The sequence below is a fragment of the Echiichthys vipera genome (genome assembly GCF_963691815.1).
Source record: "Echiichthys vipera genome assembly, chromosome: 10".
NCBI lineage: Eukaryota > Metazoa > Chordata > Actinopteri > Perciformes > Trachinidae > Echiichthys > Echiichthys vipera.
The window spans coordinates 32,685,947-32,708,971 of record NC_139835.1 but is presented as its reverse complement, the minus strand read 5'-3'; the positions used below and the strand labels follow the sequence as shown (position 1 = coordinate 32,708,971).

Genomic DNA, 23,025 nt, shown 5'->3' with positions numbered 1-23,025 from the left:
ACACACGGACACGGTTGGTTCAGACCAAAGAGCTCAGGAATCACACACACACGCACACGCACACACACACACACACACACACAGACACAGACACAGACACAGACACAGACACAGACACACACACACACACACACACACACACACACACACACACACACACACACACACACACAACACACACACACACACACACACACACACACACACACACACACACACACACACACACACACACACACACACACACACACACACACACACACACACACACACTCCGTTGACCTACATCAGAGACTGAAATCAGCCTTTGAAGTCGTGTCCCTCCTGAGCCACCGTAGCTCAGAGCCACTGATGAGACTTAGAGGAAGCAGGCGAAGTGGGTCAGTGTGTGACGGACACACACACACACACACACACACACACGCAGGCCAGGGCCTGTCATGTCTTAAATATATATTTATATATATATTTATATTTATATAATAATCATCATCATTCCCGGCTACAGAGACTCGTGCAGCGGACTTTAGGACTCAGTTGTGGGAGTAAACATGTGACGTGTGTTCGCTCTAAAACCAGCTGCTGGAGATCTGATGAGCTGAGGAGACGACATCCGCAGGTTTGAGTCCAGACGAGTCGGCTCGGTTCACACCGCCGACACTTTCACACTTACAACACACTGAAACAGTTTCTGTCGCGTTGTGAATCTTTGGTTTGAACTGGACTTGAAGGAGACACGTGCTGCAGCAGAGACACGATGACCCTGAACATGAGGAGGAGCAGGTTCAGACCGAAGCCGTCACACTAACAAGTCTACAGCTGCTTCTTCAGAGCAGCAGAGACGTGCATGTGCATCGTCAGCGTCAGTTCAACCTCCTGGAAACTGTGACACTGAGCCGCGGCGAGGACAGTCCGGTGTCCAGCGGCGTCTTAATGTGGGCGACGCCGGCCACGGCCATCAGAGTCTGCACTCGTCTCATTATCTGCATCGATCTGTGTTCGTTAACACGGACTCATCTTCTGAGCTCCAAACACTCGCTAACACACGCTGCAGACAGTGAAGTGTGTGTGCTGCACTGACAGAGAGCGAGTCGAGGCAGCCGTGCCGACATGAACCAGGATGCTTTGTGTGTGAGCAGCGCGTTCACTCAGCTCTTTTAGCACTTTTAAGTAAACAAAATGAACTTGATGTCCTCCTACATATATTAATGGTGCCCCGTGTGAGGCGCAGACAAACCACAGCTCTTGGTTTACAGACAAACATCGGGTTTAATCAGAAACCAGAGACCACACGGCTCTTCCTATAGTCACTCTGCTCTCTATGTGCTTTGCATTGTGTGTGAGTCTCACCACAGCGAGTGTGTGTGTGTGTGTGTGTGTGTGTGTGTGTGTGTGTGTGTGTTTTGAGGTAGTACCTACTGCAGAGGTAATTAAGTAAGTACTAGTTTGACAGACTTCTTACTAACTCCCACGTCGTTGAATGTGTTTAATACGTCTGTGAAGTTTCCAGATCGTGCAAAAAGTTGTTCCCAGACACTTTGAGCCAGTTTTGTAAATCCATTAATGGCCGCGCTGCTCCATGATTATCGAATAATTCCATTGTCTGAGTATGAATCCGTGTTTGTCCGCAGTGTTTCAGGAACAGTGTGATCAACTCAGGCCCTCACGTTCCAGCTGCTCATGTGTGAAACAGCTGTGTCAGAACAGGTCCTGCTGACTCACAGACTGGTTCAGGACAACAACATCAGTATTCTCACAACAACACAACTAAACACAACCGCACACCTCCAGAGGTTTTATCTTTCACTGCACTGAGAATCCTCCAACACTCGATTCAGACTGAAGCAAAAGTGTCTTTAAACTGTTCAAACAGCAGAGACTTCGTTCGTTCTCAGAGGAAACGTCTGCAGGCGTCACATTGTTGTGGAAAGAAGACGTAAAACGGCGTCACGGTGTCGGTCACGGTGTCTGTCACGGTGTCTGTCACGGTGTCTGTCACGGTGTCTGTCACGGTGTCTGTCACGGTGTCGGTCACGGTGTCGGTCACGGTGTCGGTCACGGTGTCGGTCACGGTGTCTGTCACGGTGTCGGTCACGGTGTCGGTCACGGTGTCGGTCACGGTGTCTGTCACGGTGTCTGTCACGGTGTCGGTCACGGTGTCGGTCACAGTGTCGGTCACGGTGTCGGTCACAGTGTCGGTCGCGGTGTCGGTCACGGTGTCGGTCGCGGTGTCGGTCACGGTGTCGGTCACGGTGTCGGTCACGGTGTCGGTCACGGTGTCGGTCACGGTGTCTGTCACGGTGTCGGTCACGGTGTCGGTCACGGTGTCGGTCACGGTGTCGGTCACGGTGTCGGTCACGGTGTCGGTCACGGTGCCGGTCACGGTGTCGGTCACGGTGTCGGTCACGGTGTCGGTCACGGTGTCGGTCACGGTGTCGGTCACGGTGTCGGTCACGGTGTCGGTCACGGTGTCGGTCACAGTGTCGGTCACGGTGAGGAAAGACGTCCTCGTGTGTCAGATATGAGCCGAGCTTCATAAACATCCCTGCAGCCCGTCACTTTATTAATAACACATTAATAAACCATGGTGAATATGAAGCTGCAGACTTTCAGAAACGTGGATGTTTCGTGTGTTTGTGGTCTGAAGAGCAGACGCAGACGTGCGTCACTCACCTGGATCAGGAGTCACATGATCATCTCACACATTAGAAACACTGAGAACAGCTGATCACACAGGACCAGTCACCTCTCACTCTCTCTGTCGGCCAATCACAGCGCTCGGATTTGAAAAACTTCAGTTTGGTTTATTTATTCATGAGGGAGACGCCTCCAGTGTGATCACATGACCTGCACACAGACAGGTAGACAGACAGACAGACAGGCAGGCAGACAGACAGGCAGGCAGACAGACAGGCGGACGGGCAGACAGACAGGCATACAGACATACAGGCAGGCAGACAGGTGGACAGGTGGACAGGTGGACAGGCGGACAGGCAGAGAGACAGACAGACAGACCAAGGACACGTGCACAGGGCTGCAGATGCTTCATGCACAGCGCAGAGACAGGGACAGGGACAGAGAGAGAGAGAGGGACAGAGAGAGAGAGAGGGACAGAGACAGGGACAGAGACAGGGACAGAGACAGGGACAGGGACAGAGAGAGAGAGAGGGACAGAGACAGGGACAGGGACAGAGACAGAGACAGGGACAGAGAGAGAGAGAGGGACAGAGACAGGGACAGAGACAGGGACAGAGACAGGGACAGAGACAGGGACAGAGACAGGGACAGAGAGAGAGACAGGGACAGAGACAGGGACAGAGACAGGGACAGAGAGAGAGACAGGGACAGAGACAGGGACAGAGACAGGGACAGAGAGAGAGAGAGGGACAGAGAGAGAGACAGGGACAGGGACGGGGACAGAGACAGGGACAGAGAGAGAGACAGGGACAGAGACAGGGACAGAGACAGGGACAGAGAGAGAGAGAGGGACAGAGACAGGGACAGAGACAGGGACAGAGAGAGAGACAGGGACAGAGAGAGAGACAGGGACAGGGACGGGGACAGAGACAGGGACAGAGAGAGAGACAGGGACAGAGACAGGGACAGAGACAGGGACAGAGAGAGAGAGAGGGACAGAGACAGGGACAGGGACGGGGACAGAGAGAGAGAGAGGGACAGAGAGAGAGAGAGGGACAGGGACGGGGACAGAGACAGGGACAGAGACAGGGACAGAGACAGGGACAGAGACAGGGACAGAGAGAGAGAGAGGGACAGAGACAGGGACAGAGACAGGGACAGAGACAGGGACAGAGAGAGAGACAGGGACAGAGACAGGGACAGAGACAGGGACAGAGAGAGAGAGAGGGACAGAGACAGGGACAGGGACGGGGACAGAGAGAGAGAGAGGGACAGAGAGAGAGACAGGGACGGGGACAGAGAGAGAGAGAGGGACAGAGAGAGAGAGAGGGACAGAGACAGGGACAGGGACGGGGACAGAGAGAGAGAGAGGGACAGAGAGAGAGAGAGGGACAGAGACAGGGACAGGGACGGGGACAGAGAGAGAGAGAGGGACAGAGACAGGGACAGGGACGGGGACAGAGAGAGAGAGAGGGGGACAGAGACAGGGACAGGGACGGGGACAGAGAGAGAGAGAGGGGGACAGAGACAGGGACAGACCCAGGACACATGCACGTGCACGGGGCTGCAGATGCTTCATGCACAGAGCAGAGAGAGGGACAGAGAGATGGACAGAGACAGGGACAGGGACGGGGACAGAGAGAGAGAGAGGGACAGAGAGAGAGAGAGGGACAGAGACAGGGACAGGGACGGGGACAGAGAGAGAGAGAGGGACAGAGAGAGAGAGAGGGACAGAGACAGGGACAGGGACGGGGACAGAGAGAGAGAGAGGGGGACAGAGACAGGGACAGGGACGGGGACAGAGAGAGAGAGAGGGGGACAGAGACAGGGACAGACCCAGGACACGTGCACGTGCACAGGCTGCAGATGCTCCGTGCACAGCGCAGAGAGGAGGAGGAGGCGTGCAGCAGGGTTCACCTTGGTCAGCAGGTGGGACGGTTTGCCTGCTATGTTTCTCAGAATCAGAGAGGTTTCCCTGTCCAGGTAGGAGTGCTTCAAAGAGACAGACGGAGACAAAGAGACAGCGTGAGTCCACCTAGAGACAGACAGGTGCTTCAAAGAGACAGACAGGTGCTTCAAAGAGACAGACAGAGACAAAGAGACAGCGTGAGTCCACCTAGAGACACACAGATGCTTCAAAGAGACAGACAGGTGCTTCAAAGAGACAGACAGGTGCTTCAAAGAGACAGACGGAGACAAAGAGACAGCGTGAGTCCACCTAGAGACACACAGATGCTTCAAAGAGACAGACAGGTGCTTCAAAGAGACAGACAGAGACAAAGACACAGCGTGAGTCCACCTAGAGACAGACAGGTGCTTCAAAGAGACAGACAGAGACAAAGAGACAGCGTGAGTCCACCTAGAGACAGACAGGTGCTTCAAAGAGACAGACAGGTGCTTCAAAGAGACAGACAGAGACAAAGAGACAGCGTGAGTCCACCTAGAGACAGACAGGTGCTTCAAAGAGACAGACAGAGACAAAGAGACAGCGTGAGTCCACCTAGAGACAGACAGGTGCTTCAAAGAGACAGACGGAGACAAAGAGACAGCGTGAGTCCACCTAGAGACAGACAGGTGCTTCAAAGAGACAGACGGAGACAAAGAGACAGAGAGACACAGCGTGAGTCCACCTAGAGACAGACAGGTGCTTCAAAGAGACAGACAGGTGCTTCAAAGAGACAGACAGGTGCTTCAAAGAGACAGACAGTGAGTCCACCTGCGGTGAAGACGAGGTCAGAGACGATGACACATTCAACATTAAAGTAAAGAGCCACAGGAGGGGACAGGAAACACAGTAATCTCTGTGTGTGTGTGTGTGTGTGTGTGTGTGTGTGTGTGTGTGTGTGTGTGTGTGTGTGTGTGTGTGTGTGTGTGTGTGTGTGTGTGTGTGTGTGTCAATCTCTAGAAACCATGTTATAGAAAGCATTAGTTTTCCTGAAACCACAGATTAAAAATAATATTTAGGCCAAACACACGATTACATCAGCGAGTGTGTGTGTGTGTGTGAGTGTGTGTGTGTGTGTCTGTGCATGTAAGTGTGTGTGTGTGTGTGTGTGTGTGTGTGTGGTTGGTGGTCCTCTGGTCTGTACCTCAGTGTGGGGGGGACCTCGACCCGCTGCTTCAGCTGACGGCGTCGGCCCGTCCGCGTCACTGGAGCGCAGAACGCTGTCCAACGAGTCCATGGAGGAGGCGGAGTTCACAGAAAGCCCCGACGCCGAGGTGACGGAGGAGCGCGAGGAGTGAACGATGGAGCGCGCCTGAAGGAAGGAGAGCAAAGGTCAAAGGGTCAAAGGTCACACTCTGAAGGTCACACTCTGAAGGTCACACACTAAAGGTCACACTCTGAAGGTCACACTCTGAAGGTCACACTCTAAAGGTCACACTCTGGAGGTCACACTCTGAAGGTCACACTCTAAAGGTGACACTCTAAAGGTCACACTCTGGAGGTCACACTCTAAAGGTCACACTCTAAAGGTCGAGGTCACACTCTAAAGGTGACACTCTAAAGGTCACACTCTGAAGGTCACACTCTGGAGGTCACACTCTGAAGGTCACACTCTAAAGGTCACACTCTGAAGGTCACACTCTAAAGGTCACACTCTGGAGGTCACACTCTGAAGGTCACACTCTAAAGGTCACACTATGAAGGTCACACTCTGGAGGTCACACTCTAAAGGTCACACTCTAGAGGTCACACTCTGGAGGTCACACTCTGGAGGTCACACTCTGAAGGTCACACTCTGGAGGTCACACTCTCACCTCGTGTTCGGTGACCGTGCCCACGGAGCCGGTGCGTCGATGCTGGCGCTGAGACGTCCCGGGACGCCGCATCGTGGCGGACGTGTACGAGGAGGCGGAGCTAAGAGAGTGGGAGGACGTCTGACGAGCTGCTTCGTCCATACTGAGAGACGCCTGAGGACACGAGGACACAAGGACATGAGGACACAAGGACACGAGGAGACAAGGACATGAGGACACAGGGACACAGAGGAGACAAGGACACAAGAACATGAGGACACAGAGGAGACAAGGACACAGAGGAGACAAGGACATGAGGAGACAAGGACACAGAGGAGACAAGGACATGAGGAGACAAGGACACGTGTTGTAAACACATGTCCTCGTGTCTCCGATCAGATGACCTCTGACCTTCTCCAGCTGAGCAGTGATGTCGTCCAGGCTGAAGTTGGAGGCCAGCGCCGGTCTCCCATGATGCCCTGGGGCTCTGATGGTGCCTGCAGGTGACGCTCTGGTGCTGCTGCTGCTGCTGCTCGCCCCGCTGCTGCCGCCGCCGCCACCACCACCGCCACCGCTGCTGACACTGTTACTGCTCCCGGCCCCGCCCCCTGCTGGCGGCTGGCGGCTGCTGCGCCCGGCTGGAGGCTTCTGACGCACCTGCAGACGGACAGGAGGCGTGAGTTTATATGAATGTATATGTTTGGGTCGTCACAGATGTTGCGGCGTGTGGACATTCTGCTCGTGGTCACCTTGGCGTCGCTCAGGCCCAGACGACCCATGCCCCCCCCGCCCCCGCCGCCGCCGCTGCTGTTGGGTTTGCCGCTGACGGTGCTGAGTTCCTGTTCGATGGAGCAGAGATCCGCCATGAGAGCGTCCAGGTCCACGCTGTCCCCCTGATTCAAGGCCTCTGCACACACACACACACACACACACACAGACAGACAGAGACACACACACACACACACACACACACACATTATATATATACTCTACACTATAATAATAAATGATGAGCCTGAACACGAGGGCGGCGTCTGACCGTTGATGTTGTAGATGGAGAACCTGTAGGAGAAGTTGGCCATGCTGGAGTCCTGTCTGAGGGGGGGCTTCTGCTGCTGGGGGGGCTCTGGACGCCCGTCATCCAGACTCTGACACACACACACACACACACACACACACACACCTGTTAGATCACACCTGTGGGAGACCCCGGCTCAGCCCCCCTCTGACGCTCTGTACCTGGGTCAGTTTGTCCAGCTCCCCCAGCCAGGCCCCGAACATCTGGTCCAGGTCCTGGTCCTCCTTGTCGCTGTCCTCCTCCTCCTCCTCCCCGTCCGCCCGCACCTCCACCTCCTCGTCTGACAGCTGATCCATCTGAGGAGCAGCAGAAGAAGAGAGACGCCGTCAGCGTGTTCGCTCAGCTGCATCTGTGTCCGACTCAACTACAGCGCAACAGTCTGAACTACAGCGCAACAGCCTGAACTACAGCGCAACAGTCTGAACTACAGCGCAACAGTCTGGACTACAGCGCAACAGGCTGAACTACAGCGCAACAGGCTGAACTACAGCACAACAGTCTGAACTACAGCGCAACAGTCTGAACTACAGCGCAACAGGCTGAACTACAGCGCAACAGTCTGAACTACAGCGCAACAGTCTGAACTACAGCACAACAGGCTGAACTACAGCACAACAGGCTGAACTACAGCGCAACAGGCTGAACTACAGCGCAACAGTCTGAACTACAGCACAACAGGCTGAACTACAGCGCAACAGGCTGAACTACAGCGCAACAGTGTGAACTACAGCGCAACAGCCTGAACTACAGCGCAACAGTCTGAACTACAGCGCAACAGCCTGAACTACAGCGCAAGAGTCTGAACTACAGCGCAACAGTCTGAACTACAGCGCAACAGGCTGAACTACAGCGCAACAGTCTGAACTACAGCGCAACAGTCTGAACTACAGCGCAACAGCCTGAACTACAGCGCAACAGTCTGAATTACAGCGCAACAGGCTGAACTACAGCGTAACAGTCTGAACTACAGCGCAACAGTCTGAACTACAACACAACAGTCTGAACTACAGCGCAACAGGCTGAACTACAGCGTAACAGTCTGAACTACAGCGCAACAGGCTGAACTACAGCGCAACAGTCTGAACTACAGCGCAACAGGCTAAACTACAGCACAACAGTCTGAACTACAGCGCAACAGTGTGAACTACAGCATAACAGGCTGAACTACAGCGCAACAGGCTGAACTACAGCGCAACCGGCTGAACTGCAGCGCAACAGTCTGAACTACAGCGTAACACCCTCTCTCTTCTTCACGTTGTTGTTATTCAGTTGTGACGTCAGAGTCATTTCAGTTCCACTTATTCAACAACAACTGCACTTGAAACTTCATGACGCCCACAGCAGCAGGATGATTACATGGTTTCTCACACACACACACACACACACACACACACACACACACACACACACACACACACACACACACACACACACACACACACACACACACACACACACACACACACACACACTTTCCAGATCGTTTATTTAGAGCTGGAGAACCACAGGGATGTAATTGTAGCACCGCTCCTCTGTGTGTGTGTGTGTGTGTGTGTGTGTGTGTGTGTGTGTGTGTGTGTGTAAAGTAAACAGTCATTACTCCTCCCTACTGTCATACGAGAGGACGGCGCTGTGACGTTGAACAGAACATCTCCTCTCCTGACCCCTGCAGGTGGAGCTGTGTTACTGCACCTTAACTCTACTGACCCCTGCAGGTGGAGCTGTGTTACTGCACCTTCACTCTACTGACCCCTGCAGGTGGAGCTGTGTTACTGCACCTTAACTCTACTGACCCCTGCAGGTGGAGCTGTGTTACTGCACCTTCACTCTACTGACCCCTGCAGGTGGAGCTGTGTTACTGCACCTTAACTCTACTGACCCCTGCAGGTGGAGCTGTGTTACTGCACCTTAACTCTACTGACCCCTGCAGGTGGAGCTGTGAACTGCACCTTAACTCTACTGACCCCTGCAGGTGGAGCTGTGACACTGCACCTTAACTCTACTGACCCCTGCAGGTGGAGCTGTGTTACTGCACCTTAACTCTACTGACCCCTGCAGGTGGAGCTGTGTAACTGCACCTTAACTCTACTGACCCCTGCAGGTGGAGCTGTGTTACTGCACCCTAACTCTACTGACCCCTGCAGGTGGAGCTGTGTTACTGCACCTTAACTCTGACCCCTGCAGGTGGAGCTGTGTCACTGCACCTTAACTCTACTGACCCCTGCAGGTGGAGCTGTGAACTGCACCTTAACTCTACTGACCCCTGCAGGTGGAGCTGTGAACTGCACCTTAACTCTACTGACCCCTGCAGGTGGAGCTGTGTTACTGCACCTTCACTCTACTGACCCCTGCAGGTGGAGCTGTGTTACTGCACCTTCACTCTACTGACCCCTGCAGGTGGAGCTGTGTTACTGCACCTTAACTCTACTGACCCCTGCAGGTGGAGCTGTGTTACTGCACCTTCACTCTACTGACCCCTGCAGGTGGAGCTGTGTTACTGCACCTTAACTCTACTGACCCCTGCAGGTGGAGCTGTGTTACTGCACCTTAACTCTACTGACCCCTGCAGGTGGAGCTGTGTTACTGCACCTTCACTCTACTGACCCCTGCAGGTGGAGCTGTGTCACTGCACCTTAACTCTACTGACCCCTGCAGGTGGAGCTGTGTTACTGCACCCTAACTCTACTGACCCCTGCAGGTGGAGCTGTGAACTGCACCTGGATCAGTGAACGTGTAACCATGACGATGTTTGTAAAAGAGTGGAACGCGTGAGAACGCTCCTGTGGATCCACATCAGTGCTGAACACTGATTAAAGCCTCCACAGAGGAGCCAGCCGCCATGACATCACTTCCCTTGAGACCTGCAGCACGGATGACATCATTTCCTCTCAGCTTATCGACACATCTGCCTCTGAATACAAGGAACACACACACACACACACACATACACACGTGATGCAAGCTGAAGATCCTCAGGGGTTCTCAGCTGCTGTGTAACGTGAAACACACACACACACACACACACACACACACACACACACACACACACACACACACACACACACACACACACACACACACACACACACACACACACACACACACACACACACACACACACACACACACACACACACACACACACACACACACACACACACACAGAGCAGGAAGTTGATTGTACAGACGCTGAACGGGCGTTGACACATTAACGTTGGACAGAAAACAACAGGGAACGGGTTCTTGAAGCGGTTCTGTTCAGACTCACACAGAACTACACACAGAAACACACACACACACACACACACACACCGTCACGAACACACACTCTTTAAAACACAAAGAGAAAGAACTTCTGCCCCGAGCCCCCCACACGGCCACGCGCCCACGCACCAACACGCCGTACCTGCCCTTTCAGTGGTGACGTGACGCCCTTTCAAAGTACTACTTCCTGTTTGACGTCTTTCCTTTTGGAACAAACACACACACACACCAGGAGACGCAGCTGCCCCTGACCAAGATGGCCGCCGCGTTGACATATGGCTCCACATGTGGACGATGGTTCCTGCTGTGACCACGGCGTCCTCAGCTCTTTATATTTGGAGTTTGGTCTTTAGGTCGCCAACGTAAACAGCCACTCCCACACACACACACACACACACACACACACACACACACACACACACACACACACACACACACACACACACACACACACACACACACACACACACACACACACACACACACACACACACACACACACACACACACACACACACACACACACACACACACACACACACACACAGAGAAAAACCACTATAACCAGAGTTCCCAAAGCGTCCCTTCACACGTCCTCCACACACACACACGAGGTGGACGGCCCATAACACTGTGACTCTGTTGTCGTGGCTTCAGTCAGAACCATGGATCACCGCGGCGTTCTGACCCTGGACTCTGGAGTCCTGCGGTCTCCGTAGACTCTCCCAGTGTTTAGGAATCTATTCTGGGACGCGTGCGTGCGTGCGTGTGTGTTCCCACAGCAGCAGACGGGAGCCCGGTTCTCACACAGACGCAGGTCCAGAGTCAGACCTGAACCGGGTACAGAGCGGTCCCCTGAGCGAGGACGTGGAGCGGCCTCAGAACTCTGGGGGGTTATTGTTATTGTGATTATTAAAGATTACAGAGAAATGAGCTCGATGGGATCCTGTAATCTGATAATCCCATTGTCTCTCTTCTCTCTGTTTAATCCTAATTGTGTAATCCTGTTTTATTGGAGCCCTCTGGGGAGGAGGCCTTTAATCCCAGCGAGGACCCTGAACAGGACCTGACGGGGTCCAGCCCCGGTGTTTGGTTCCTTCAGGTTAAACATGAAGAACGTTTGCTGATCTCACATCAGCTGCTTCAGAGGAACGAGCTGTGGTTCGGTCCCTGACTCCTCTCCGTCCCTGGTTCAGCTCAGTGCTCTTTTCTGTAATCTCAGTTATTCTGAGTTTGATGAATGAAGAGTTTTCTACATTTCTGAGTGATGAGGAAACTGAAATGATTCCCCTCAGGTCCTTAAATGCATCCCACGCCACAGGGGTCGACTTTCGTCTCTTACGCAGTGTTTCCTCAGGTTCACAGCGCTAAACACTAAAGTCATCCATGTTTCCTGTGTTTCCACTGCAGCGCTGTTTCCTGAATAATCGACACTTTAATGGTCGGGTTCGTATTAAAGGTCAGTCCCACATGGAGAAAAGAATCAGTGTTAAAGGCGTTAAAATCACAGTTGAACAGCAATAATCAGCATAAATCAGTGTTTTACACAATGAGCTTCCCTCAGCATCAGAACACGTCTTTAAATCCTTAATAATTAACGTTCTCCAACAGAACCAGAACAAACTTACATCACAAATCAACAAAGAAAGAAAGAGTTTCACTTTGTTTCTTTCTGTTTCAGTTGTTTTTTGTTCTCAAAATAAATAATAAAGGATCTCTGAGAAGTTTCAGTTTCCTTTTCCGTAAAAACGACTAAAAACAGAAGCAAAATGACTAAAACTTAACGCTAAAGCTCGGTTCAGATGGACACGGTTTCCCAGGTTTACAACGTTGGGGGGGGGGGGGGTGTTTCAGTTTCGTTTTCCCCGTTAGGAGTTTTCTGAGAGTTGGAAACACGCGACCGTGTAGAGACAGAATTTACCCTCCGATAAAAACAGGAGGAAACATCATTTCCTGCCTGTTGTCATGGAAACACGCGACTGTGTAGAGACAGAAGTTACAGTGTGAGGGTGTTTAGTTTGTTTAGTGAAAGGATCCAGAAACGACTCCTGTTGATCTGACGCTGCTCAGGAAACACATGATCACAGGAAGTGATGATTAGATGCAGAGAAATAATCTGAGGTTCAGAGCAGACCTGAGATCAGAGGTCTTCTGTGTCCCTCTCTCTCCTCCCTGGTGGACTTCAGGAGTCACGGCTTCTCTGCGCTCTGAACTTCTTTGTGATCAGCTGAAAAACATTTGCAGGAACATAAAAGGCTCAGAGAAGAATCTGCTGCAGGAGCGTTTTCCCCCGGGCGCAGCCGCACGCTGCTCCCATGTCCTGTTTCCACCCCTGCAGCGGTCTGACCCCGGCTCCCTCAGAGGATTTACTCTGAGCCCACCACAGAGTTATGATTCTGGCTGTGGGTAAACGCTGGAGCGCCAACGAGAGGCCGCGGCGAACCTCTGAGTAAGAAGCTCTGTGTTTAAACCTCTGCACACGCCTCGAACCATCAGCTGATGTGTTTACAGTCGCGCTGCAAAGGACGTCAGAGCTGCTGCCTCAGAGACGAACGCCACGAGGAGAAGTGATGTCACACAGGACGTCAGAGCTGCTGCCTCAGGGACGAACGCCACGAGGAGAAGTGATGTAACACAGGACGTCAGAGCTGCTGCCTCAGCGACGAACGCCACGAGGAGAAGTGATGTCACACAGGACGTCAGAGCTGCTGCCTCAGGGACGAACGCCACGAGGAGAAGTGATGTCACACAGGACGTCAGAGCTGCTGCCTCAGGGACGAACGCCACGAGGAGAAGTGATGTCACAGGACGTCAGAGCTGCTGCCTCAGGGACGAACGCCACGAGGAGAAGTGATGTCACAGGACGTCAGAGCTGCTGCCTCAGGGACGAACGCCACGAGGAGAAGTGATGTCACAGGACGTCAGAGCTGCTGCCTCAGGGACGAACGCCACGAGGAGAAGTGATGTCATAGGACGTCAGAGCTGCTGCCTCAGCGACGAACGCCACGAGGAGAAGTGATGTCACAGGACGTCAGAGCTGCTGCCTCAGGGACGAACGCCACAAGGAGAAGTGATGTCACAGGACGTCAGAGCTGCTGCCTCAGCAACGAACGCCACGAGGAGAAGTGATGTCACAGGACGTCAGAGCTGCTGCCTCAGCGACGAACGCCACGAGGAGAAGTGATGTCACAGGACGTCAGAGCTGCTGCCTCAGCAACGAACGCCACGAGGAGAAGTGATGTCACAGGACGTCAGAGCTGCTGCCTCAGCAACGAACGCCACGAGGAGAAGTGATGTCACAGGACGTCAGAGCTGCTGCCTCAGCGACGAACGCCACGAGGAGAAGTGATGTCACAGGACGTCAGAGCTGCTGCCTCAGGGACGAACGCCATGAGGAGAAGTGATGTCACAGGACGTCAGAGCTGCTGCCTCAGGGACGAACGCCACGAGGAGAAGTGATGTCACAGGACGTCAGAGCTGCTGCCTCAGGGACGAACGCCATGAGGAGAAGTGATGTCACAGGACGTCAGAGCTGCTGCCTCAGGGACGAACGCCACGAGGAGAAGTGATGTCACAGGACGTCAGAGCTGCTGTCTCAGCGACGAACGCCACGAGGAGAAGTGATGTCACACAGGACGTCAGAGCTGCTGCCTCAGGGACGAACGCCACGAGGAGAAGTGATGTCACACAGGACAGCTCCTCAGAGGTCAGAGGTCAGGACGGAGCGAGGAGGACGTGATGGAAACGATCCTGATGCTGAGAGGACAGCTGCTGAGCACCACCACAGTGACTCTGACCAATCAGAGACCTGAGCCATGAACAGGAAACAGCTGCAGTTCACGGAGCGTCCACACAAGGACGCGACCTGAGACGCAGCTCTAGTTCAGTTTGACATGTAAACGATATGAAACAGATCATAACACATGAGAACGTGAGTGGAGCAGAAACGCTGAGTTAGCAACAGTCCAACGGCCGGGTCCTTCCACACTTCCTGCTCATATCAGCACTAAAAACTGATGTGTCACTGAAAACACTTCCTCTTCCCGATGTTGCAACTGGTGACTCACAGGGAAGCATCTGGAAGAGTTTCCCAACAGCGGAGCTCCGTTAGCATCTGTGGCGTCCGTTAGCATCTGTGGCGTCCTGAGGGCTGTGGCGCCCTGAGGGCTGTGGCGCCCTGAGGGCTGTGGGGTCCCGAGGGCTGTGGCGTCCTGAGGGCTGTGGCGTCCTGAGGGCTGTGGCGCCCTGAGGGCTGTGGCGTTCCGAGGGCTGTGGCGTCCTGAGGGCTGTGGCGTCCTGTGGGCTGTGGCGTCCTGAGGGCTGTGGCGTCCTGTGGGCTGTGGCGTCCTGAGGGCTGTTGCGTCCTGAGGGCTGTGGCGTCCTGAGGGCTGTGGCGTCCTGTGGGCTGTGGCGTCCTGAGGGCTGTGGCGTCCTGAGGGCTGTGGCGTCCTGAGGGCTGTGGCGTCCTGAGGGCTGTGGCGTCCCGAGGGTTGTGGCGTCCCGAGGGCTGTGACGTGATGAGGGCTGTGGCGTCCTGAGGGCTGTGGCGTCCTGAGGGCTGTGGCGTCCTGAGGGCTGTGGCGTCCTGAGGGCTGTGGCGTGCTGAGGGCTGTGGTGACAACTGTTCAGTGTTCAGTGACTGTTCAGTGTTAAGTGACTGTTCAGTGTTAAGTGACTGTTAAGTGACTCTTCAGTGTTCAGTGACTGTTCAGTGTTCAGTGACTGTTAAGTGACTCTTCAGTGTTCAGTGACTGTTCAGTGTTCAGTGACTGTTCAGTGTTCAGTGACTGTTCAGTGACTGTTCAGTGTTCAGTGACTGTTCAGTGTTCAGTGACTGTTGAGTGACTGTTCAGTGTAAACATCATGTTTCCTCAGGTTCACAGCTTTAAAAACTAAAGTGATCCTCGTTTGTATTAAAGTGTTTCAGGACGTCCGTCGGGGCTTCGATGACTCGCTCGCTCCTGATGTTCACGCCACCTCTTTGTGTCCGGTGCTCGACACTGCCCCCACGGTTTCAGGTGGTACTGCAGCGTTTGCTCCGTATCTGTACGCATCCGTCAGCTTTCAGGATACGGACAGAAATACGGAGGAGACGGACGCAGAGGACGCACAGAAGGCTGCGTCTGAGTCTGTGGGAGGAGCTAACGAGAGCAGGGAGGAGCTAACGAGAGCAGGGAGGAGCTAACCAGAGCAGGGAGGAGCTAACGAGAGCAGGGAGGAGCTAACGAGAGCAGGGAGGAGCTAACCAGAGCAGGGAGGAGCTAACCAGAGCAGGGAGGAGCTAACCAGAGCAGGGAGGAGCTAACCAGAGCAGGGAGGAGCTAACCAGAGCAGGGAGGAGCTAACCAGAGCAGGGAGGAGCTAACGTTTTCTCAGGGTGGTGAATGTGAGTCCTCCGTGTCCCAACAGGACGCATTAGCGGCGGTTCTGAAAGTGTGTGAGCTGCACGGCTTTAAAGATTAACAGGATTAGTGTCGTTAGTGTGAAACGTTTAACGGAACAATGGAGACGCTGTCGGTGCTGCTGTGACGCTAATCACCACATGACTGGAACAACTCAGCAGGGCTGCTGTTGTGAGGAAACACGTCAACAACAACAACACTGATACAGAAACGATGAGTCACTCACGCAGGGACGCAAGCAACCAGGAAGCTTCAGGAGACACAATAACGTTTATGCTCCTAGAGGACACTTTAACACACGTTTATGCTCCTAGAGGACACTTTAACACACGTTTATGCTCCTAGAGGACACTTTAACACACGTTTATGCTCCTAGAGGACACTTTAACACACGTTTATGCTCCTAGAGGACACTTTAGCACACGTTTATGCTCCTAGAGGACACTTTAACACACGTTTATGCTCCTAGAGGACACTTTAGCACACGTTTACGCTCCTAGAGGACACTTTAACACACGTTTATGCTCCTAGAGGACACTTTAACACACGTTTATGCTCCTAGAGGACACTTTAACACGTTTATGCTCCTAGAGGACACTTTAGCACACGTTTATGCTCCTAGAGGACACTTTAACACACGTTTATGCTCCTAGAGGACACTTTAGCACACGTTTATGCTCCTAGAGGACACTTTAGCACACGTTTATGCTCCTAGAGGACACTTTAGCACACGTTTATGCTCCTAGAGGACACTTTAACACACGTTTATGCTCCTAGAGGACGCTTTAACACACGTTTATGCTCCTAGAGGACGCTTTAACACACGTTTATGCTCCTAGAGGACACTTTAACACACGTTTATGCTCCTAGAGGACACTTTAACACACGTTTAGGCTCCTAGAGGACACTTTAACACACGTTTATGCTCCTAGAGGACACTTTAACACACGTTTATGCTCCTAGAGGACACTTTAACACACGTTTATGCTCCTAGAGGACACTTTAACACACGTTTATGCTCCTAGAGGACACAGATCCAGTCTGGAGGTTCTGACGTGAGTCCTGGACCAGAGGAGCTGTGGAGGAGGACAAACATGTTTCCATCCACACATTTTTCCAGAGCGGCTCTGAGGATCTGAGCTGGAACCCGTCCAGAACCAGTCCACCACGCTCTGTGTGTGTGTGTGTGTGTGTGTGTGTGTGTGTGTCTCTGTGTGTGTGTGTGTGTGTGTGTGTGTGTGTGTGTGTGTGTGTGTGTGTGTCGAGTCGAGCTCAGTCCTGATCCCCAGCTGCACAACCGGGCCCTGGACCTCCACCAGGGGAGAGAGACACTGAGACAGACAGGAAGTGGTTTGGCGTGCAGCGGAGGAAAAACACGAGAGGGAAAAATAAAAGAATAACAAAATTAAAAACACAGAAGAGAAGAAGAAGAAGAGGGGGGGGGGTGAGGTTTTCCAGGTTTTCCACAGACTGAAGAACATTTTTAATAAACAAAGAAAATGAACGCTCTCGTTTCACCGTCACGTTCACTCTGACTTATTTTATTACACGGGTTCGAACCGTTTCACTTTACCTTTAATGTTCAGACGCACTGACCTTACTTTACCTCACGTGTAGAACAGCATATAGAAGGAAAAACCCTCCCCGGCCACTTTATTAGGTACGCCGTGCTGGTACCGGGTCAGACCCTTTAATGCTCCGTGGCCCAGACTCACCCCGGTTCTGGAACCTTCGTCAGAGACTCGGGTCCATGTGCACGTGACATCATCACGCAGCTGCTGCAGATGTGTCCGCTGCACGTCCGTGACCCCCATCTCCGGTTCCTCCCGGTCCCAAAGCTGCTGCTGGACTGAGACCTGGGGCCTGAGACCTGGGGCCTGAGACCTGGGGCCTGAGACCTGGGGACTGAGACCTGGGGACTGAGACCTGGGGCCTGAGACCTGGGGACTGAGACCCGGGGACTGAGACCTGGGGACTGAGACCCGGGGCCTGAGACCTGGGGCCTGAGACCCGGGGCCTGAGACCTGGGGCCTGAGACCCGGGGACTGAGACCCGGGGCCTGAGACCCGGGGCCTGAGACCCGGGGACTCAGACCTGGGGACTGAGACCTGGAGCCTGAGACCTGGGGACTCAGACCTGGGGACTCAGACCTGGGGACTGAGACCTGGGGCCTGAGACCCGGGGACTCAGACCTGGGGCCTGAGACCTGGGGCCTGAGACCTGGGGACTCAGACCTGGGGACTCAGACCTGGGGACTGAGACCCCGGGACTGAGACCTGGGGCCTGAGACCTGGGGCCTGAGACCCGGGGCCTGAGACCTGGGGACTGAGACCTGGGGCCTGAGACCCGGGGACTGAGACCCGGGGTCTGAGACCTGGGGACTGAGACCCCGGGACTGAGACCTGAGGCCTGAGACCTGGGGCCTGAGACCTGGGGCCTGAGACCTGGGGACTCAGACCTGGGGACTGAGACCTGGAGCCTGAGACCCGGGGCCTGAGACCTGGGGCCTGAGACCCGGGGCCTGAGACCTGGGGCCTGGGTTAGAACACGGGTCCACTGAGTTCATAAAGGGCGGGACCGGGTCAGCAGCAGTACTCAGGGAGGCTGTGGTGTTGGTACCATATTCATTGGTGCTAATGGGCCCAAAGTGGGCCAGGAAACCTCCCCCACACCAGCACCAGCACCAACACCAACACCAACACCAGCACCAACACCAACACCAGCACCAGCACCAACACCAGCACCAGCACCAACACCAGCACCAGCACCAGCACCAGCACCAACACCAGCACCAGCACCAACACCAACACCAGCACCAACACCAGCACCAGCACCAGCACCAGCACCAACACCAGCACCAGCACCAGCACCAACACCAGCACCAGCACCAGCACCATCACCAGCACCAACACCAGCACCAGCACCAGCACCAGCACCAACACCAGCACCAACACCATCACCAACACCAACACCAGCACCAGCACCAGCACCAACACCAGCACCAGCACCAGCACCAACACCAGCACCAACACCATCACCATCACCAACACCAGTACCAGCACCAGCACCAACACCAGCACCATCACCATCACCAACACCAGTACCAGCACCAACACCAGCACCATCACCATCACCAACACCAACACCAGTACCAGCACCAACACCAGCACCATCACCATCACCAGCACCAACACCAGCACCAGCACCAACACCAACACCAGCACCAACACCAGCACCAGCACCAGCACCAACACCAACACCAGCACCAACACCAGCACCAGCACCAGCACCAGCACCAACACCAACACCAGCACCAGCACCAACACCAGCACCAGCACCAACACCAGCACCAACACCAACACCAACACTAATACCAGCACCAACACCAACACCTGCACCAGCACCAACACCAACACCAACACTAATACCAGCACCAACACCAGCACCAGCACCAGCATCAGCACCAACACCAACACCAGCACCAACACCAGCACCAGCAACAGCACCAACACCAGCACCAGCACCAGCACCAGCACCAGCAGCACCAGCACCAACACCAGCACCAACACCAGCACCAACACCAACACCAGCACCAACACCAGCACCAACACCAGCACCAGCACCAACACCAACACCAGCACCAACACCAGCACCAACACCAACACCAGCACCAACACCAGCACCAGCACCAACACCAGCACCAGCACCAACACCAACACCAACACCAACACCAGCACCAACACCAACACCAGCACCAACACCAGCACCAACACCAACACCAGCACCAACACCAACACCAACACGAGCCGCTGTTATGAGGCAGGATGGATCCATGCAGAAATCCAGATGTGTGTGTGTGTGTGTGTGTGTGTGTGTGTGTGTGTGTGTGTGTGTGTGTGTGTGTGTGTGTGTGTGTGTGTGTGTCCCCTGGGAAAGGGAGGAATTTCCTGAAAGAAGGAGGGATGACTTTTCCGTTCAGTTGGCGAGAAAAAGAGAGAGAGGAAGGAACAACAACATCAGACGGTGACCTGGATTAACCAGAGACGAGTGTGTGTGTGTGTGTGTGTGTGTGTGTGTGTGTCTGTGTCTGTGTGTGTGTCTGTGTGTGTCTGTGTGTGTGAGTGTGTCTGTGTGTGTTTTAGTGTGTTCTTCTTCTGTGGTTCTGTGTTCAGGGTGAGTCTTCTTCTTCTGTGGTTGTGTGTTCAGGGTGAGTCTTAGTCTTCTTCTTCTGTGGTTCTGTGTTCAGGGTGAGTCTTCTTCTGTGGTTCTGTGTTCAGGGTGAGTCTTCTTCTGTGGTTCTGTGTTCAGGGTGAGTCTTCTTCTGTGGTTCTGTGTTCAGGGTGAGTCTTCTTCTGTGGTTCTGTGTTCAGGGTGAGTCTTCTTCTTCTGTGGTTCTGTGTTCAGGGTGAGTCTTCTTCTTCTGTGGTTCTGTGTTCAGGGTGAGTCTTCTTCTTCTGTGGTTCTGTGTTCAGGGTGAGTCTTCTTCTTCTGTGGTTCTGTGTTCAGGGTGAGTCTTCTTCTTCTGTGGTTCTGTGTTCAGGGTGAGTCTTCTTCTTCTGTGGTTCTGTGTTCAGGGTGAGTCTTCTTCTTCTGTGGTTCTGTGTTCAGGGTGAGTCTTCTTCTGTGGTTCTGTGTTCAGGGTGAGTCTTCTTCTTCTGTGGTTCTGTGTTCAGGGTGCGTCTTCTTCTTCTTCTGTGGTTCAGTGACCTCAGCGTTGCCTGGAGACACTTCAGGAGGACGCTGTCCAACACTCTCACATCAGCTGAACCGCTTCATCCATTATTACACATCCACACGCGCTCACCGCAGCTCACCGCAGCTCACCGCAGATAACCTCCACCTCCACCTCCTCCTCCTCCATCCCCTCCACCTCCATCTCCTCCTCGGTTGGTTTGGCCCGTGTGTTGGTGACAGACAGATGGTTTATCCAATCAGAAACCAGCATTTTCACCCCTTCACAAAGATCTTTAAACCAGAGTTCACATGGATCTGCTGAGACCATGAGAGCCTGGAGACTCAACCATCTGGAGTCAGGCTACAGAGTCACGCACGAGACAAGAGAAGAGTAAAAACTGAGCTAACGACGTCTGTAAATACACACATTCTTTTATAATCATGTCCACCTGTCAGAGTGAACACCTGCTGAGGTCCATCACACACACACACACACACACACACACACACACACACACACACACACACACACACACACACACACACACACACACACACACACACACACACACACACACACACACACACACACACACACACACACACACACACACACACACGTGATGATGTCATAATAAATGTGACTCTGGAGAAACTGTGTTTGAGGTCAAACAGCCGACTCAGTGATCAGGAACACGCCCATGGCTGCACCGCTGTGGCCGCCACGCCTTTACTGCTGCTGTCAGCCCAGCACGGCACGGCCCAGCATGGCCCGGCCCGGCCCTGCCTAGCCCGGCACACCACAGCACGGCACGGCCCTGCCCAGCCCACTACAGCACGGCTCAACACGGCAGGGCCCAGCCCAGCCAGCCGGGCCTCCGGAGCTGCTGCAGCGGCTGCAAATGCGCTGTCAGCCCGGCTGCTGCGGCTCCAGGCCCGGCCGGGAGAGAGCTCTCTCTGCGGGCCTGCGGCGGCTCACAGCCCCGGGAGCACACGCATGCACCCCGGGAACACACGCATGCACACCGGAGACACGAATATCACCGGGTAACGGCGTTTACCGGCGGATCAGAGCCGAGTGTCAATGCAGCAGCTGATGAGGATGAAAGAGCTGTTTCTGACAGACACACACACACACACACACACACACACACACACACACACACACACACACACACACACACACACACACACACACACACACACACACACACACACACACACACACACACACACACACACACACACACACACACACACACACACACACACACACACACACACACACACACACACACACACACACACACACACACGATTAATTGGCTGTTTTATTGCAGCGGATGTTCATCGGGATGACAGAGTAAAGGCCGCACACACACACACACTCATATATATATATATGTATTTATATGTGTGTGTGTGTGTGTATAAATCCATATCTCGGTGCACATATATAATCAGGTCAGTGTGCACACACACACACACACACACACACACAGATGACTGGGCCACTCACCGTCGGGCTGCCGGAGCGGGTCCGGACGGTTCCGCCGCAGACACGCCGGGGAGGGTCCGTGCAGGCCGGAGGGAAACCCCGCGGTGCGTCGGTGGCTTTAGTCCCGGTTCACTCGGACTCCCCTGTCCCGGTTCGTCCCGGTTTATCCCAGATGTATCCCAGATATTCTCCTTCTCCTCTGAACCGACACCTCTGACACAGCAGCAAGCTGGAGACAGGAAGCACACACCGCTTCCGCCCGGGACTTTCACAATAAAGGCCTGCTCGCTGCGGCTCTGGGTAAAGATGGCGGCCGGACCAGCACCAGACACCGGACCAGCACCGGACACCGGACCCTGGAGCCGAAGCACAAACACATTAAATTACATTTAAACACTTCCCCGCTCAATAACTCACTAACCTGCTTTACCCGTGTTAAAAACAGACTTAATATGAATGTTATTATGTTTTAACTGTGGACTTTATATTATTTATTTATGAAGCTTATTGTGTTTAAATTGAGTCTCACTGTGTTTGAATTTATTCATAATGTTTTTAATTATTGTAAATTCAGTGTTAATATGAGACATTGTAAAGTTCTGACCTGTTCTCAATAAAGTTTAAACAACAACAGAGACACAGACGCCGCCATTTTGTTTTTTTAACCCGTCTGCGCAGTAGAGATGCGTCACGACGTTCACCTGTTTCCATAGCAACAAATAATTATTTTAAAC

At 53.6% G+C, this 23,025-nt stretch overlaps 1 protein-coding gene across 1 annotated transcript in view; it reads right to left on the bottom strand.

Annotated features, from left to right (window-relative positions):
• LOC310952965 (ras-associated and pleckstrin homology domains-containing protein 1-like) overlaps nucleotides 1-22,490 on the bottom strand; it is a 46,647-nt gene extending 24,157 nt beyond the window's left edge. Inside the window, 8 exon segments of the mRNA XM_083921835.1 lie at nucleotides 4,555-4,629; nucleotides 5,727-5,894; nucleotides 6,397-6,549; nucleotides 6,787-7,032; nucleotides 7,125-7,282; nucleotides 7,415-7,523; nucleotides 7,615-7,749; nucleotides 22,313-22,490. Of these exon segments, the coding sequence (XP_083777961.1) occupies nucleotides 4,555-4,629; nucleotides 5,727-5,894; nucleotides 6,397-6,549; nucleotides 6,787-7,032; nucleotides 7,125-7,282; nucleotides 7,415-7,523; nucleotides 7,615-7,749 (1,044 nt within the window). The 5' untranslated portion in view covers nucleotides 22,313-22,490.
• Nucleotides 22,491-23,025: the final 535 nt, after the last annotated feature.